Genomic DNA, 19,274 nt, shown 5'->3' with positions numbered 1-19,274 from the left:
TATTAATATTCATAACAGAACAAAAAATTCATGGATGCAAAATGAAAAATCATAGCATATCTCGGTTGTCAGTAATATAAGTATGATGAAGTTAAGCATATAGTGAATAAGGAAATTAATTTCAGAAATTGAAATTGTACTATGAATGCATGAGATTTTTTTAAAAAATCTTGCTGGTTTACTTCATCTCCTCTTCCTCCTCCTCCTCCTCCTCCTCCTCCTCCTCCTCCTCCTCCTCCTCCTCCTCCTCCTCCTCCTCCGGTTACTTACAGGCACTTGATACATATGCAAAAGTGAATTCTGGATATCTACAGCATTACAGAAAAGCAAATTCTTTTACTATTATTTACATATCTTTGAGAATGATGATGCTGGTTTTTCTACTGTGGGTCATCTTGCCTCGAGGTTTTGCAGTTCCTTGTAATCCAAATAAAGCAGGTAGAATAAATGATGTTTTTTTAAAAAAAATAATAATAATCGAGCTATATCTGCAACATATTCAATTTGATAACAAAATGGTTAACATAAATATATGCCATATCTTATGTTTGGAGCTATTCATGTAGAATGATGATGTATGGGATTTAATAGCATTTTATAAAGGATACAAACCATCCCAAATTCAAGTTCATGTAATTTTATTGTTTAAATGTCCCACTGAAATCAACAAGATCTAATATGAAGGACCTAAATTTGAGCAGAAGCCATTGTAACCACAATTTGCCATTGAGTATTTTAGTACAGTACTATTATTCAGTACCTGATACATTAAACAGAACTTTGTGTGTAAAGGAATGGTTACTTTTTCCTTTTCAAGGACATGTCAAGTCCTATTCATTACAAAAAAGCCAAGAATAATTTCCAGAGTAATGAATGAATGAATGAATTTTGCAACACCTAAACATTTATTGTGTTGTAAGACTGTACATCATGTAAAGACAGAACACACAAATGATCTTGGCCCAAATGTGTCATGTTTTCTGTTCATATGGCTATAAGGCTAAGGTAGAATGTGAACAGTAACCTGGAAACAGTTCTATTGATTTTTTCTACTTGTGGTATTTTGCCTTCCTTACCATTAAGATCCCCATGGAAGAAATAGCAACATAATAATCCGCTAAATAAGGCAAAGTAGATGATACATTCATTCTGTTCTTTTTCTGCTGATGGAAATTAGTTGTCTATTAACACTTGATTTTGCATGGTGTGCTGTGCAGTTCAGACATATATTAATGCTTGCAAAATTAAGATATAAGATGTGGGTAATAGGTTTCCATAAAAAGAAGTCATAAATTGTAGATATTACTAATCCTATTTGCATGTTTATGTTTCTTTAAATTCTAAGCATGAGAGAAGACTATAATGTTCTTATTCAATTAATTGTGGAAGTTAATAGTGGAAGATACTGAAAACTTAATCTGAATCAGAGCTCAAGCTTGTAATCATTACATCCCTTGATTTTGTAAGTAGAACTTTGCTTCATAAATGTATTACCTTTCTTTTTCTTTTTTTCTTTAGATGTGATTTTGGTATATTGCTACCCTAAAACAATTATTACAAAAATCCCAGAATGTCCATATGGATGGGAAATTAATCAACTGGCACTCGGAGGGATTTGCTATAATGGAATTAATGATGCAGGTTACTATCAATTTACCATCCCAGATTTGTCACCCCAAAACAAATCATACTGTGGAACACAATCAGATGTAAGTATATTACCATTCCATTTCCATATATGTTTATAATTGCACGAGATATGTTTGAAGTGGGATATATTTTACAAGACTTTATCAAAGTAATATACATTTATACATTTGAAAAACAATTGATTCAAGTTTTTCAGCATCTTTATATTTTCAGCATTGTTAAAGATAACTAATTCATTTGCATTTATATTAAAGTCAAAATCACTCCTTGTCATTCCTTGCTGGGACATTTTAGGTACCCTTGGGATCTGAATATCCAATGTTTAGTAAAAGAAGGAAAGGGACTAAAAATACTGTATATTGTAGATATGAACAATTTTTTATCTGACAAGTACCAAAAAGGTGTATCAACCACACAACTAGCTTATTGCATTGCTGTTAGCAATACCATTGTTACAGCAATGGTATTTAATAGCACTAATTAACATGTTTGATGCAATTTCTTTTTTCCTATTGCATACATATTAATAACACTACTTTATTTTATTTATTTCAAATGTACATTTAAGATGTCAGAGCCTGGAGCTTGCATATGTGTAATGTACACCCATGCCAGAATTAAAGCTAGAATATATTCTTAATTTTCCATCTCTGTTTCCATATTATCTATCAGTAATTGAGAGCCAAGGAAAAGTGTCACATATCCTGTTCTATGTTACAGTATTTTATGTGGATATGTTTAAGGTTGCAATATCTGAACTTGAAATCTAACTTACAGAGTTGGATTCACAATAAATGTTCATACGTTATTGACACAAATAAATATTATTCCATATGAGAAAAGTTTGCATACAAATGTGTTTTTGTCTTTTTTTAAAAAATCCTTTTCTTCTAATAACATTTTTTCAGTGTTTTGTTTAATTTTCTTTTCTGTCTGTTTAATTATTTTTTTTCTATTGAATAAAATAAAATTGTTTTTAAAAAATCAAATTTAACAAAATGTTCCATGGATTTAATAATGATTTTTTCCTACTTATCTTTAACATTGTTCTTTGTATTTGTTTATTTTATGGGGACTTTGTTTTTCATGAATGCGAAGAAATATATATTAAACAAAATAAAGCAGATAAAAGTTCAGACAATCAATAAAGACAGCAAAGTATTAGTTTTCTGTGTGCCTTTGCTGCCATCTGGCAGACACCAGGCATCTATGATAACTATACAAGGTGGTCTCTCACTTAACAGTCCTGGGAAGCTTACAAAAGAAATAAAAATAATTAAAATAGGAAGTACAAAATAATAAACGCATATGATTGCAACACTAAGTTCTTCAAAATTCTGGCTGAATAAGTCGTTCTTGGCTTCTGTTCTGAATTTTCTCCTCTTTTGTCTCATCCTGAGAAGAAGTGTTGACTGAGCCTAAGAGACAAGGGATCATTTTACTATCAATTACTGTTTCGTTGTTTATTTTATTTTCCTATTTAATATAAAGCTTTACTGTATATTTTTTCTTACTTGTGTTTAACTTACTGCTTTCTTTGTACTGGTTTAACCATTAACTGCTTCAAGATTTTTAATGGAAATTAGTACAGATGTTTTAAAACAAATGCACTTATTTAAAACTAATCTTAATTTTTAAAATATATTTTAAACGTGGATTTATGAGACATGGGCTTTAGAAGGCAAGCTTGTGCTTATTTCTTGTATCTTTGTGGGCTTGTGAAATATCTTGATTCTGTATAGTTGGGAACTCAAAAGATTTAGAAATGGATGGATGATAGAACCATTTAAACTAAAATCACATTTGCATCTTTTTCTTCCCATGCAGTTTAAAAACCCTGTTTATCATTTCTATAACTCCATCAGTTCCAATGATAGCACTGTCATAGTGAAAAGCCAACCGGTCAACTATTCATTTACCTGTACCTATCAGGCAAACTATCTGGTGAACCATGCTGCCTTTGACCAAAGGTAATACTTCCCAATTAACTGAAATTCCATCTTCTAGCACGTATTTCACTCTATTTTCAATAGCATAGGAATCAGTTCTGTGTCATTTTCTTCCTATTTTAGGGTGGCAACTGTTCATGTGAAGAATGGCAGTGCTGGTTCCTTTGAAAGTCAGTTGTCTCTCAACTTTTATTCTGTAAGTATAGTGTATGTGCTGATTGCTCAGTAAATTTCTCAGTAACATAGTGAATAACACAAGGATTTGATAGTAACTTGAAAAAGCTAAGTTTCTTCTGTAGTTGCTCCAATTCAGTGAATATTTATAAAATATTACTGTAGACTAGACTGCTAAAAATACTGCTTTGAAATATCCTCTATCAAATTTTATTTTTCAGATGTTTGTAGATTCACAAATGTTCATGTAAATGATGTGCATCATTAATCATTTCATGTATTGACTCTTAAGTAATGTTATTATCAAATTATAGCTAAAACTGATTTATTTCTATTGAGGGTTCTATGGGGGTATACAGGTGTTAGTTCCATCTTGTAAACTTCTGCAGACCTCTGATCTCTCAATATTTTTCTTTCTTACTTTCATTTATGAAAATCAGATTCATTCACATTTGATACTCTGGACCTTGAATGATAACAAACATATATTTACATGTATACTTATATTTAGTACTTTTATAGCTTTCATCATTTTAGAGAAGATGTTTATAATTATTTTCATTAATATTATGCAGTGAAAGTTATATCTTTAATTCAAGGCAAGACTGGAGCCACACAGAGTTACAGGACACATAGCCAAGCAACATATTGCTTATTTAAACATATGTTGTTTGAAATGGTAAGATGTAATATAATTACTCGACCAACTATATAGAATATTGTAATTCATTTACCATGATGCATTTATGTCAGTGATGCAAACCGAAAGAGTGTGCACACACACACGTACATGTACGAATGCCCACACCCATAATTCAATGCGTGGGGAGGGCGAAAACAGCTTCCCCCACCCACCCAGAGGCTGTCTGGAAGCCAGAAACAGACTGTTGGCCAACTTCTGGTGGGCCCAGTAGACTCATGTTTCACCCTTCCCAGGTTTCAAAGGCTTCCCTTAGAGCTGAAAGAGAGTAAAAATACCCTCCCCCATCCCCCTGGGAGCCGAAAACAGCCTCCCAGAGCCTCTGTGCAAGCCAAAAATTACCTGACCGGCACACACATGCACATTGGAGCTGAGCTAGGGCAACAGCTCACGTGCCTGCAGATATGGCTCCACATGCCACTTGTGGCACCCGTGCCATAGGTTTGCCATTACTGATTTAGGTGAACATGCATATATGCGTAGAAGTAAACAAATTTGTACCAAGTCAAAGGAAATGCTTCAGGTCAAAAGAACCAAACTAAAACAAAAAGAACAAGTGCTTTAGTAGAAATTGTCTGTGGAGATTATCAGTCACTCAGGACACGGTTGTCACAGATGTGTTTTTTTCACTTCTCATCCAAGAAGATTTTTCAGTTGAATAGAAATCTTAAATATAAATGTTTTCTATTTTAATGGCAGAGAATAAAGTACTGTTTTTTCCTTGCATGAAACAGACTGAAGGGAAGAAACAAATTGTATCAGTATTCAAAAAACTCACTATTTGAGGAAAATGAAAATGAATCCCAAACTATTTTTAAAAGCCAATAACCAAGTTAGAAGAGTTGGATTGAATATCCTTTTCCATTTATATGAATTCTGTTTCTCCTCAGAATTTGGTATATTTCAGCGCATGTTACTTGAATGTTCTCATGTCCCATCTCTTGATTTTGTTTGAATTATTTTAGACGTTAGGTACCATGATAATTTTGAGATTATTATTGTGGAGATAAACAGGTGAGATAACTGGTATTTTCTTGTGTAAACCCGGGTAATATTTCACTAATATTGAAATTCTTATTTCTAACACACATCTAAAGTAAAAGCTTGTTGAATTATTATGTAAGTATCTGTGCATCTTGAGGTCTACTCTGTAGGAATCTTGATTGATCTTTGATGATCAGGATTATCCATTAAGCAGAGTGAACACAACATAAAATTTAAAGAAATTCAAAAGGGCAGCAAATAGCTGATTGTTTCATTTATTATGTATCAATTTTGTTTATACAAGAAGAACATACTACTTTAAGATGAAAGTATAATTGCTTAAAGTATAAAAATGACTTGCTCAATTTGAATTATGGTGCAATGTATGTTTTCATAATAAGTGGGGATTACATCAGTCATTTCAGGTCAAGCATCATTTGGCTGTATACCATTAAAATGTAAAAGTACACACAGTAATGCTGTGTATTACTTTTTTTGTGAACAAAATAATAATAATATCATCATCATCATCATCATCATCATCATCATCATCACGTTGCCCTGTTTTTTAAATCTCAGAATGCCAAATTTTCAAGCAAGAAGGAAGCACCTTTCATTGTTGATACATCAGATATTGGCTCTGATGTATTTGCTGGAGTGGAAGCCAAAGGCTTAAGTCATAGGTATGATTTTTTATATATATACATGCTCCCAGCATATTGTTGTTCTGTCAATGTTCATATCTCTTTGTCCTTCTGCAGATTTAAAGTAGTGTTGAGCAATTGCTGGGCAACCCCTTCCTCAGAATATTTCTACCAAATCCAGTGGCCTCTGATAACTAAGGGGTATGTAATTCATTCACTTTCTCCACACAATCAGGTTTATTCACTTGAGATGGTACCCACCTGTTAAGTATACAGTGATACCTCATCTTACAAACACCTCATCATACAAAATTTCGAGATACAAACCCGGGTTTAAGATTTTTTTTTGCCTCTTCTTACAAACTATTTCACCTTACAAACCCGCCGCCACCGCTGGGATGCCAGCGAAGCATCCGTTGCCAGTGAAGCACCCATTTTTGCGCTGCTGGGATTCCCCTGAGGCTCCCCTCCATGGGAACCCCACCTCCGGACTTCCGTGTTTTTGTGATGCTGCAGGGGAATCCCAGCAGTGCAAAAACGGGTGCTTCGCTGGCAATGGAAGTCCGGAGGTGGGGTTTCCCAGCGAGGGGAGCCTCAGTGAAATCGCAGCATTGCAAAAACACAGAGGTCTAGAGGTGGGTTTCGAGGACTTCGGTGTTTTTGCAATGCTGCGATTTCACTGATGCTCCCCTCGCTGGGAAACCCCACCTCCAGACTTCCGTTGCCAGCAAAGCGCTCGTTTTTGCGATGTTGGGATTCCCCTGCAGGGATTTCCCTGCAGCATCGCAAAAACACAGAAGTCCGGAGGTGGTCCCATGGAGGGGAGCCTCAGGGAATCCCAGCAGCGCAAAAACAGGCGTTTCGTCTGGCAAAAGGGGTGAATTTTGGGCTTGCACACATTAATAGCTTTTCCATTGATTCCTATAGGAAACATTGTTTCGTCTTACAAACTTTTCACCTTAAGAACCTTATCCCGGAACCAATTAAGTTTGTAAGACAAGGTATCACTGTATTTTAATTCTATTTATTTATTTGTTGTTGTTGTTTTGTTTTATATCTTATCTGTTTCTTCCTCATTTTAATAATCTTTTATTTGTTTGGCACAGGTGTGCAACAGATGACTCCATTTTAGTACATGAAAATGGCAAAAATAATCGAGGCACCTTCCAATTTAATGCATTTCGGTTCCAGAATATTCCCAAACTTTCCAAAGTGTGGCTACATTGTGAAACATATGTGTGTGATAGTGAAAAGTTCTTTTGCCCTGTGGTAAGTTCTTTAGGTAATAGCTCACAATAAAATCTAAACTCCCAAGACAGGATACATGAATCTGAAAAGATACTCCAGTGTAAATATGGATTTTTGGTCCCACATGCCAGTATAGTATTAAATCAGTTTTACAGCCAATTCTGTTTTTATTATGACTTACATTAAAGCCTAAGCCTTTTGGCTTTGCAATTACAGGTATGTTATATTTCAAGTTCTACACCCCATCTTGCAATTTTGCTGGGCAATTATGGACTTGATATTTATTTATTTATTTATTGGATTTATATGCCGCCCCTCTCCGAAGACTGGAATGGTGTGATGGCATAGATGTTAAGCTCTTGCGTCACAATCAGGAGGCTGTGAGTTCGATCCTAGGTAAAGGCAGATATTTCTCTCTCTGGGCACATTGAGCATGTATCTGCTGAACAAAACTCTGTACTGGTGACAAGAAGAGCATTTATTTTATTTATTTTTATTTATTTATTTTGTCCAATACACAATAATATACAATGAAGCTCATAGAGATATAGGAGAGAAGATATATGAGATATAGGAGAGACTATAGGACAGGGGACGGAAGGCACTCTAGTGTGCTTATGTACGCCCCTTACTGACCTCTTAGGAATATGGAGAGGTCAACTGTGGATAGTCTAAGGGTAAAGTGTTGGGGGTTAGGGGATGGTACTACGGAGTCCGGTAATGAGTTCAACGCTTAAACAACTCAATTACTAAAGTCGTATTTTTTACAGTCAAGTTTGGAGCGGTTAATATTAAGCTTGAATCTGTTGTGTGCTCTTGTGTTGTTGTGGTTGAAGCTGAAGTAGTTTTTGATAGGCAGGACATTGCAGCATCTGATCTTGTGGGCAATACTTAGATCATGTTTAAGGTGTCGTAGTTCTAAGCTTTCAAGACCCAGGATTGTAAGTCTAGTTTCATAGGGAATTCTGTTTCGTGTAGAGGAGTGAAGGGCTCTTCTGGGGAAGTATCTTTGGACATTTTCAAGGGTGTTAATGTCAGAAATGTGGTATGGGTTCCAAACAGATGAACTGTATTCTAGGATGGGTCTGGCGAAAGTTGTGTAAGCTCTGGTAAGTAGTGTGAGATTTCCAGAGCAGAAGCTATGTAGGATTAGATTAACAATTCTTGAGGCCATCTTGGTGAAGTTGTTGCAGTGGGCTTTGGCACTTAGATCTTTAGTTATTAGTATTCCAAGGTCCTTGACCGAGTGGGGATTATCTGTGATAATTTGTTTATTCAGTTTGTATTTGAAGTTCTGATTCTTTTTGCCGATGTGTAGGACAGAGCATTTGCTGGTTGAGATTTGGAGTTGCCATGTGTTGGACCAGTCAGAAATTGAGTCTAGGTCTTTTTGTACAGTAGTTGTGTTTTCAGTGGTGTTGAAGAGTTTTACATCATCTGCAAAAAGAACACAGTTGCTTGTGATGAGATCACAAAGGTCTTTGATGTAGAGAATGAAGAGTGTAGGTCCAGTACACTACCTTGGGGGACACCACTTTTAACAGGGACAGGATTGGATATGGAGCTTCCTATTTTGACCACTTGTTGCCTGTTTGACAGGAATGCAGTAATCCAGCTGTGAAGGGATCCTGAGATGCCATAGGATTTGAGTTTTAGAAGTAGTTTGTCATGGGCCACTGAATCAAAACCTTTGCAGAAGTCAATATAAATTGCATCTATGGATTTTCCTTGGTCAAGATGAGTTGTCCATATGTTTTTGCAGTGGAGGAGCTGTAGGTTGCAGGATAGTTTTTTTCTGAATCCAAATTGTTTGTTAGAGAGCAGAGAATCCAGCCATCAAACACTCTGCTAGCTCCATTCACTTGCCCAGATTCCATCCCACAAAGGATTATGGGGTCATCCATAATGATGATGAATACTGACTTGATACTAAATACACCAAAATGGCATTGGTTAGTGGATTTAAGGGTTTGCTTTAATGCTTCTGCAGGCAGTAAAACTTGCATTTGGGCACAGAAGTATCATAGTGACATGTCTTTTTCTAAGTATGATAGCTGCTGGAATAAAAGCTATATCTCAGACTAACCCATTTTACAATGTTATTGTAATACAATATTAACTTCATCTATATAAATATAAGCTTCATCTATGAGTAAGAATGGAAAGAACTAATTTGTGATATTCACTAGAGGGTGCTAATGCATTGTTTGTGATAGTGTTGCCCTATACTATTTAGAAGCTATAAATGTTCTGTGTTTCATCAAGAATTATTATTTATTTGGAATCCAAGGAAAAAAACTGTATAATTTACTGTAAGCAACTATCGTAAGCAGTGTTCCCTCTAATTTTTTTGGGGGGGTGGGCAGAAAAGTATAGTGTCTGAGCGGCAATCCCTTTGTGACTGGGCCGCACAGAAATAATAAATAAATAAATAAATAAATAAATAAATAAATAAATAAACAAACAAACAAACAAACAAACAAACAAACAAAAAACCCACCCTGTTTTGCCTCAGAGAATTTCAAAATAAAATACTGTACTGTGTGTCTATAACAGTGAGCTCATAATAGGGCAACTCTATCAATATCAAAATGCCACTTAAATAGTTGAGCTAGTTTCAAACTAGATTTTGATTTTCTTTCTCTCTTCCTTACTCCCATTCTTTTTCTTTCTCTTTTCCTTCCTCTCTTTTTTCTATCTGTTTCTCTCTCTTCCTCTCTTCCTCTCTCTCTCCTTCCCTCTCACTCTTTCCCTCTCGGCTTCTGGGCAGGTTTGGAAAACTCTGAGTTGATGATGATTTTTAAGTGAGCGATTGCTCACTGCTCAGCTTAGAGGGAACTATGATTGTAAGTAAATTTAGTGCTGGTGACAATTCTACATCTATGGCTTTGCCTATAATTTCTGAAGTTTGGATTTGAGATTCCCTTTATAAAAATCTTGTGAAGAAGATATGTATGTACATATGTATGTATGTATGTATGCATGCAAGAGTGGGCAGCAGGCAGGACGGAGTGGAACGCAGTTCCACCAGCAGAAATGAAGATGCGTGTGCAGCTCCAGCTGATTGGCGGCTGTCACTTCCTGGATTACTGGTCTCAGCTCAGTTCTCCTTTTTTTCCCTGCTGCTGCTGCTGCATCTGTGTTCCTTGGTTTTTTCCTCTTTCCTCCTTCCTGGCCTTGGACAAGCTCCCATCTTTCCTGCCCGGCTCTCCTCCAGCCTCATGCAGCCACCTCCCGCCTGAGGTGCAAGCAGAAGGCATGGGTAGAAGTGGCGCTGGCAGCATTTATGCTTCTGGCAGCACCCGTTTGCCTATCTGCCCAGCCTGAGGTGAAGGGGCAACCCAGGAAAGAGACCACGGGAAACGCAAAGCAAATTGCCACCCCAGCGAACGACACTGTTAAGGTTGTAAGTCAAGGACTTAACAGTTCACTTCAACGATGATGATCATTCAAGCCACTCCCACCTGGTCACATGGCTGGCAAGCCACTCCTACTCAGTCACATGGCCATTAAGCCACACCCACAAAATAAGCCACACCCACTGTGTGGTAGTAAAAATTTTGGCTGCCCATTACTGTATGTATACAGTGTTGCCTCGATTTCCGCGGGGGATGCGTTCCGAGACCACCCGCGAAAGTCGAATCTCCGCGAAGTAGAGATGCGGAAGTAAATACACCATTTTTGGCTAGGGACAGTATCACAAACCATCTCTTAACACTTTAAACACCTAAATTACCATTTCCCATTCCCTTAACAACCATTTACTCACCATTATTACTGGTACTCACCATTGAATAAGACACTTAATGATCCTGATATTTATAAACATAATTATTTATTAATAATTATTATTTTTTTTGTTATTTATTTGCAAAAATTATTAGTTTGGTGATGACATATGATGTCATCGGGTGGGAAAAAACGTGGTATAGGAAAAAAACCGCAAAGTATTTTTTAATTAATATTTTTTGAAAAACCGTGGCATAGGCTATTCGTGAAGTTCAAACCCGCGAAAATCAAGGGAACACTGTATATGTAAAATTTCAGAGACATCCATACTGTTTTCTTGATAACAATGGGGAAATGGTTCGGCTTTGCTTTCTGCTAGATAGGCTGGCTTTCTTCATCCCTGCTTCATTTCAGTCCTTATTATCTTATTGTTTGTAGCTTCACCTCACCCTTCTTGATCTTATCAGGAGCTTTTACCCATGATAATGTTGCCCTCAAGGTTGCTGAGCCCTTCCAATATCTCAGTTAATTCACGGGAAGAGATAGTGGTACTTTCTTCTTCTTCTGTTGAGTTTTGTCTGATTCTTGAACATTGCTTAGATAGCTCTCTCCTGTTGTCTTAGCATAGTTTTTGCATCTTTTCTAGAACTGAGAGAAATTGATTCTCTTGAGAAATTGATTCTATCATAATTGTGCCTAATATGGGACTAGAACTTGCAGTCTCTCAGTTTCTATCCTGATGTTTTAACCACTCTACCAAACTGGTTCTTTAATGGTATATAATTCTCACCAAATATAGCAAGAGTGGGTTTTATATCTTAACTTTATTCCATGGTACTGTTGCTAAAGATCTGAAAAAATTTAAGAGAAGGGAATCTGCTTTTTTTTTTGCTGAATAAAGGAAATAATTTGTCTTTTTGTTGTTGTTGTTCCCTTTGGGTTCTATAGCTGCTTAAGATGCACACATTTTATAAAGTAGGATTAACTATTTTAATTAATTTATTTATTTATTTTGCTATTTTTAAGGCATGTGAAAAACGAAGAGAACATATGGAGCAAACAGGTGGTGTTTTAATTGCAGAATTCATTGTGAACAGTAAGTTCTAATGTTTCTAGTGAAAGTGAGAATGCTTTATCAGAAGAGGTTTGTTTCGTCAGATGAAAAGAATTGCCGCAACCATTCACTTACATATGCAAATTCACATTGTTTATCCATGTAATCATATCATTCAAAGCACACACACAGAGAGATACCTTGTTACACATTTCATACCTACTATTCTTGTTCCCTAATCCACTCTTACTCCTCCCTTCTCACTTTCCACTCTTCCTTCTTTAAAACAATTGGATAATCACTAGCTTTGTTCTCCTGAGACTGTCCCACCATTACATGCAGTGAAGTCAAATTTATTTTCCCTTTCCAGGGTAGAATATTGGACCAGAGAAGTATGGAAAGAGCAAATGGAAGCTCACATTTCACTTGGAACACTGCTGAATTTTTCTGAGAAGGAAAAATACATAATGAGGAACAAACTATAAATATCAGCAGTGGGATGCAGGCTAGCCTTATTCTGACTATATCATTCTAATTTGGCTACATCTCAATTGGTTTTCTGTTTAAGGCAGAAACAGATATTTAAACTGAATGTGGATCATTATGATCAACTTTCAGATGTATTCCAAGATATGGAGCAGCGGTCCCCAAACTACGGCCCGCTGAGGCTATTTACCCAGCCCGCGGCAGTGTACGAGATTTTACCAGCTATATATTAAGCTCCCGAATCTCCCCTCCACTCTGCTGCTAAGCGTCTGGCGGCGGCAAGGAAGAGGAAGAAAGCCAGGGGGCGAGGAGGAAAGCACCCTATGGCAGAGCAGCAACAGTTTCTCTCCCTGAAGGCGAGAAAGAAATTGGCCAATTGCAGGCCCGCTTTCCTCCTCACCCCCTGGCTTTCCTCCTCCTCCTCCAGACGCTCAGCTGCAGACCGTCCAGTGCCGCTTTTTTGTTTTTTTTTTCTTCAGGGATTTTGCACCGGTGAGGTTTGTGCGCATTTGGGCACTTTTGGCGTTGAGGGGGGGTCTGCTGCGGAGAGGGAGAGAGAAAGAGGGAGAGTGAGAGAGAGAGTGAGAGAGAGAGAAATAACGAAAGAAAGAGAGGGAGAGAGAGAGAGCGGGAGAGTGCCTCTTTTTTGCTTCTTCGCCCCGCGGGGAGCCTGGAAGCCCTGCAAGAGCGGCTGGAGGGGGCCGTAAGCAAGCCATCAGGACCCCCGTGCACTAACTTGTTGACGGCTATGCCATCTCAGATCGCGGGGAGGGGAGCTCTTCTCCGGCCAGGCGACGGCGAGGCCCTCCCAATGCTTGCCCGCCGTCCCGGCCCCGCGCTTGGAGCCGGGGCGACGGGCCTAGCCTCAGCTTACTTGGCCCCGGGCGCGGTCGAAGTGCGGGGCGGAGTAGGCGAAGAAACCTCCTATGAGAAGTCCTAGTCCAGCCTTGCCTTGAATAATCTCTGGCCAGGCGTGGAATGCACAGCCTGGAGAAAGATGCTACTCAGCCGCCAGAAAGAAGCCTCCGTTGTTTTGCAAGTCCAACGGAACACTTCAGCGGCCAGCGCTTCCCACAAAACCTCCATTCTGCGCGGGACCTCCCTCCAGGCAGCTCCCAAACTTGTTCACCTCCCTCCTCCCCAGCCGCGTGATTAAAAGGCAGGCAGAAATTCGACCGGGCGGGCCTTTTCTGCCAAAGGGCCCCTTTCTCTCTCTCTCTTTCGGCTCGTATCCAGCCCACGCTTGTTAAAGAGGCAGCCGCTTCGCCAAAGAAAAGTTTGGAACCAACGCTCCAAAGTTGTGAAAGTTACCGTCCGACCGGGAGGAACGACTCCATGCCCCCCTCCACTTACTTGGTTGAACTTCAAAAGCCTCCGCCCCCCAAAAGTCTTCTATATGGACTGCCCCCAGGCTTCTTCCCCCCCAAACCACCCTGCTTTCCCTCCTTAAGAGGGCACCGAGAACGTCCCGGGACCTACCCAAACTCCCCTTACCCAAGGATACTTGGCAGGCGCGGGTTCTTAGGGCTGGGAGAAAAGTCTGCCCTTTCCCCAGCTCCGAAAAGCCCCCCAACCTTGCATTTCACAACTTGGGGGTCCACGTGCCCCGCTTGCTCTCCTTTTGGGGGGGGGGCGCTTCCTAACTCTTGCCAAGTTGCTTTCTTTCTTTTCCTTCCTTTAGCTTCCTTCGAGGCAAAGCTGCAAAGCTCACCTGCCGCCTCGAAGGAAGCCAAAGGAAGCTCAGCTCAACGAGGACCGGCTGTTGGTCCCTTCAAGCTGCCGCCACCCACTGTGGAGATCCCTTCACCTGAACGGAGGCGGCGGTGGCGGGTTCAAGGGACCAACAGCCGGTCCCTTTCAGGGCTGCATTGCTGCAGCCTCCGAGGCTGCCCACCGAGGAGATCCCTTCGCCCGGAGGCGGAGGCGGCTTCAGAGGCTGCAACAACGCAGCCCCGAAAAGGACCGGCTGTTGGTCCCTTGAACCCGCCGCCGCCTCTGTTCGGGCGAAGGTATCTCCGCAGTGGGTGGCGGCAACTTGAAGGGACCAACAGCCAGTCCTCATTGAGCTGAGCTTCCTTTGGCTTCCTTCGAGGTGGCAGGTGAGCTTTGCAGTTTTGCCTCGAAGGAAGCCAAAGAAAGCTCAGCTCGGGGGCGGACCTGAAGCAGCCGCAGCCTACTCCGCCCCACGCTTCGTCCGCACCGGGCAGCTCTGGCGGACGCGGGGCAGCAGGGCAAGCTGCGAAGGTGGCGCAGCCAAACGTGGGTTGAGCGGGAGGGCACTGAGCAGTAGCTGTGGGGCGGCGGTGGGGCGGTTGGCTGCAAGGCACCGGCAGCAGCTGAATGTGTTGCAGGACGCCGTACATTGCTGCGCAGGGCATGGGGCTGGCACCTCCGTCCTGGCCCAGCCAGCAGGCCAGTGCCAGACCCATGCCCATGCCCAGCGCAGTGCCAGCAATGTACTGCGACCCGACGTCGGTGCCACCATCTTGGAGCTCCTGCTTGCAGCAGACTGCCCCGCGGCGTGTTGCAGGGCAGAAAAAAAAGAAGAGAGGAAGGAAGAGAGAAGAAAAGGAGAGAGAGAGAGAGAAAGCAAGAGAGAGAGGGAGAGAAAACAGAAGTGAGAGGGGGAGGGAATGTGAGAGAGAAAAATGAGAAAATGATGGCGGGAAAGAATGAGGGAGAGGGAAACAAAACAAATGAGAAAGAAGGGGGAAAAGGGAGAGGGAAGAGAGAAGTGGAAAGGAGGGAAGGAGGGAGGGAGGGAAAGAAGGAGAAATGGAGGGAAAAGGAAGGAAGGAAAGGAAGAAGGAGGGAACAAGGAAGGAAGGAAGAATGAAATGAATGGAGGGGCGGAGGAAGGAAGGACTTTTGGGGGGGAGGTAATTTTTTAAAAAAATTTCTCTCAGCATACATTCAAACAATACAATGTACCATCTAATTCTCCCTGAATAAAATGCGGTATTTTGTCAGTAACTAATATCAATCATCAAAAAAGTTGCAAAAGTTTTTTTTTCTAATGTTGTCATCCAGGTACATACTTTTCTTTTTATTAAATTCCCTCCTTAATGTTCCTTCAAAAAGTACAACACCAATTATATTTCTAACTTATTAACCATTATGCCAAAGTGCTTCCTTCTTTCTTTATATATTTTTCTATAAACATTTTTATACATTTTTCTATAAACCAACAAAACCTTGTATAGCCAATCAGATGTTAACAAAAGAAAATTAAAAACAAAGCATAAACATATATGAATTTCAGACTTCTTCCCCCCCTCTAAATAGTACATTCCCATTTTGTTTTTTACATTAAAATAAGGTATGTGCAGTGTGCATAGGGATTTGTTCATAGGGTTTTTTTATAGTCCGGCCCTCCAACAGTCCGAGGGACAGTGAACTGGCCCCCTGTGTAAAAAGTTTGGGGACCCCTGATATGGAAGAATACTGCAAGATGAAATCAAAAATAGATCTCATAAAAAGTCAATAGTGGATAAGTACAATTGATCAACTCAAATTAGATTAGGAAAAATGTTGTTGTAATGTCTCTAGTCAAAGCTATTGTATTTTTTTTAATTCAAAAAGTTGTTTGTTAAACATTGTTTAAAATAACATTGCAAATTCAGCTATTCAAATTTCCTGAATAAGCCACCCTTTTTATAATTGATGTAGCATGCATTGATAATATCATATAACTTGCTAATAATCTAAGACTTTTTCTTATTTCACACAGGTAAAGGGTTATCCAGAAGTTACACATTTTCAGGTAGAATTTAGAAATACTATAATTACAATTAAAATAGCTAACACTATGCAAATAATAGGCCTGTGTAATGCTACAGTTTGAAACTGAACAGTTGCTTCAGCATACGTGGGAGTTTATAGGCATCACCTGCCAATCTCTTGGCAGTTACTGACATATGTTGATAAATCTTGGGAAAAGTTCTTTTAATCAGATTGTGGATTTACATTCCTTCACATTATGATGAAGCAAATTTTCAAAACCATATCTAAATTATTGAACAGTCCTAATAGATAACAAATGAAGACTGTTGTTTTAAATTAAGAGCACAAAGGCCATTGCTTTGTTGTACATACTTTCTATGTTGTATTATATTTTTCACAGTTGGGCTTGTATAATTATAATCAGAAAATACTCATTAAAATTAGAAAGAATTTTATATGGTACTACGTCTTTCTTACCATTGTTAAAATCACAATCTTGGAGACATGCAATAATTTTAAATTTTATAAACATAATTTGTCATGTCATGAAACATAATTTAAAATTCCTGATCAGATGCTAATATTTCTAATATAATAAAGTTATTTTACAAGGTTTCTGAGCAGAATGTTAAATATGAAAATGGAAGATGTTTGCTTCCCAAAGCTATCTATTTTTATAGAATTTAAAATATATATATATAAATAAAAACAAAAAAATCATTCTGGTAATTTTTTCATGTCATTTAAAAATTGTCTCTTATTTGCAATTCTTCAGAGAGTGACCAAGAAGCAGTCCCCAGATATTGTCCTGAATACAGGCTTACTACATTTCCCATAGCCTTCCATATAGAACCTAGATACCACTGGATATATTTTTTTCATTCAAATGAATAAACTCAATAATAAATAATGAGTATCTTCAGTATAACAACCAGTTTGGACTAATGATTAAGGCACTGAGCTTGAAACTGAGAGACTATGAGTTTTATTTTCACCTTAGATACAAAACCAAGTGTTTAGGCTACTCACCCTCTCTCAACCATAGTAAGGAGGAAACCAAGGCAAACCACTTCCAAAAATCTTGCCCCAAAAGCTGTAGACAGAAGACCAGACATTACCTGAACTCTATATTGGTTTGAAGGTACAAAAATAAAAACGAATAAGAAATATATCTTCACAAAACTTTTGAACGTACATGGACGTAAACAGATGTGAGTGGTAGAGACTGTGCAGTGACAGTTGCTAATGACTTATATTCTTTTTGTTTGTCTTTCTTGCAGTTATTTCCCATTTATTCCTGCTTTTTGGAATTTGTATAGTTTCAGTATAATATCTGATCCAACTTCAACTGTTAATTATTATACTGTGATTCTATGTTCTATGTTGCTACAAAAAGGTATTTCCCCCACTTCTTCAAAATTCTGCATAAAAAGTATTCTATGAGATCTAATGAGATAAAGATATTTAATATTATTTACAACTTTTTAAAAAAATGTTAGTCCAAAGAAAAAATACAGCCTTTAATTTAACTTTGACTACATGAACCAAACATTTATCTCTTGAATATTGGGATTAGTAAGAAAATCACTTTGCAGAAATAAGCTAGTTATTGCTAGTACAGTTTCTTAAAGAATCCAATAGAGAATAATTGGGTTAGCAGAATTATGTCTGAAATATAGCTATTCTTATCTCAAGGTACCTAGTAATTTTCAAGATAAATCAATGTGCATTAGTTTTGTACTAAAATTAGATCTCAGCTTCTCTATATTATATTAGAGAAACCTTGTGTGCAACCAAGACCACGGTCCATTGCACCGGAAGCGGAGTGAGAACGCAGACACAGAGCTGGATTTAAATTGGGTCACTTTATTAAATAAATGCAACTTTATTTAATTAAACAAAACTTTAACTGGGACCTGCAGAGGTCAACAAAGTACTTTGGGGCAGAAATGATGTCATAAAAACTTTCTGGGCAACTATGGATGTAGCTCCTTGCTGATCCAGGTGAAGGGGCCCATGCCCTCACCTGGATCCAAGCCATACCACGCATGTGGAAGGTCTCACAGTCCAATCCCTGACAGGCAATTGGGTGGGGCAAGACCCAGTGGCAACCTCTCTCCAATCACTCAGGCTGGTGTATGACACCACGAGCTCTTGGAGAAAGTGTGCCGATCATCTCCAAAGATGCCCAAAGGAGAACATGCAGTTGTTAACCACCTCCAAATTTCCGCCACTAACCTGCCAAGGAGGGGGGCCAGATCTCTGTCTTGGCCCCCTGACTCCCCTATCAATCTGTGTCAGATCATGCAGGGACCTCTGCAGGTCCTGTAAAAATATGGTGTTACCCTTCTCAGACAAGTGAATGCCGTCGGCACGCTAAAGCCATGGTTTATCAACAGTAATAGTGGGATGGGGAATAACTACACCACCCAACTCTAAAACAATTTTGCCTATGGCCTTATTCACCTTACGTCTATAAATGGCCCTTGGGGAGATGGTGTCCCTCCAAAAAATCTGTGGAAGGATTTCGGACCAGACCACTTGTGTGGACAGCTAGGCAAGACAAAAAGCCCACAGGTCCTCGCAGGCCTGACAGATCACTGCCAGGCCACCCAAAACACATAGGTCATTACCCCCAAGGTGCAAGACCAACCACCTGGGTGCAACCATGTTGTGGCGCCTGCCCAGGAGCAAAGGGAGAAGCTGTTCCCAACACAGGCCTCTTTGTCTGAGCCAGATGACATTACATCTTCTCCCTTCCAAATGCGTTCTCTAACCGAGGGATGTAAATGAAAGCAACCCCAAAGGGATGGCCCCAGGTCTGATGGAGGCCAGAGGATCCGTCACACCAACAGTCCCCAAGGGGGCTCCTGCACCCACAACCATGCGGGGGCAGTACTGGAAACAATACCAGGGTTAACTGCAACCATGGG

The 19,274-nt window shown here is 39.3% G+C and overlaps 1 protein-coding gene across 1 annotated transcript; it reads left to right on the top strand.

Annotated features, from left to right (window-relative positions):
- Window positions 1-362: 362 nt before the first annotated feature.
- TECTB (tectorin beta) lies at window positions 363-17,724 on the top strand. The gene is made up of 10 exons (XM_070754010.1): window positions 363-438; window positions 1,519-1,709; window positions 3,478-3,620; window positions 3,723-3,795; window positions 6,037-6,140; window positions 6,219-6,302; window positions 7,208-7,370; window positions 12,105-12,174; window positions 16,349-16,381; window positions 17,622-17,724. Exons 1-10 carry the CDS (start codon window positions 363-365, stop codon window positions 17,669-17,671), a joined length of 987 nt encoding a protein of 328 aa, XP_070610111.1. The 3' UTR covers window positions 17,672-17,724.
- Window positions 17,725-19,274: the final 1,550 nt, after the last annotated feature.

Source organism: Erythrolamprus reginae, chromosome 5 (assembly GCF_031021105.1).
Source record: "Erythrolamprus reginae isolate rEryReg1 chromosome 5, rEryReg1.hap1, whole genome shotgun sequence".
NCBI classification, from domain to species: domain Eukaryota; kingdom Metazoa; phylum Chordata; class Lepidosauria; order Squamata; family Dipsadidae; genus Erythrolamprus; species Erythrolamprus reginae.
The sequence above is the reverse complement of the archived record's forward strand: the minus strand, read 5'-3'. Positions and strand labels throughout refer to the sequence as shown.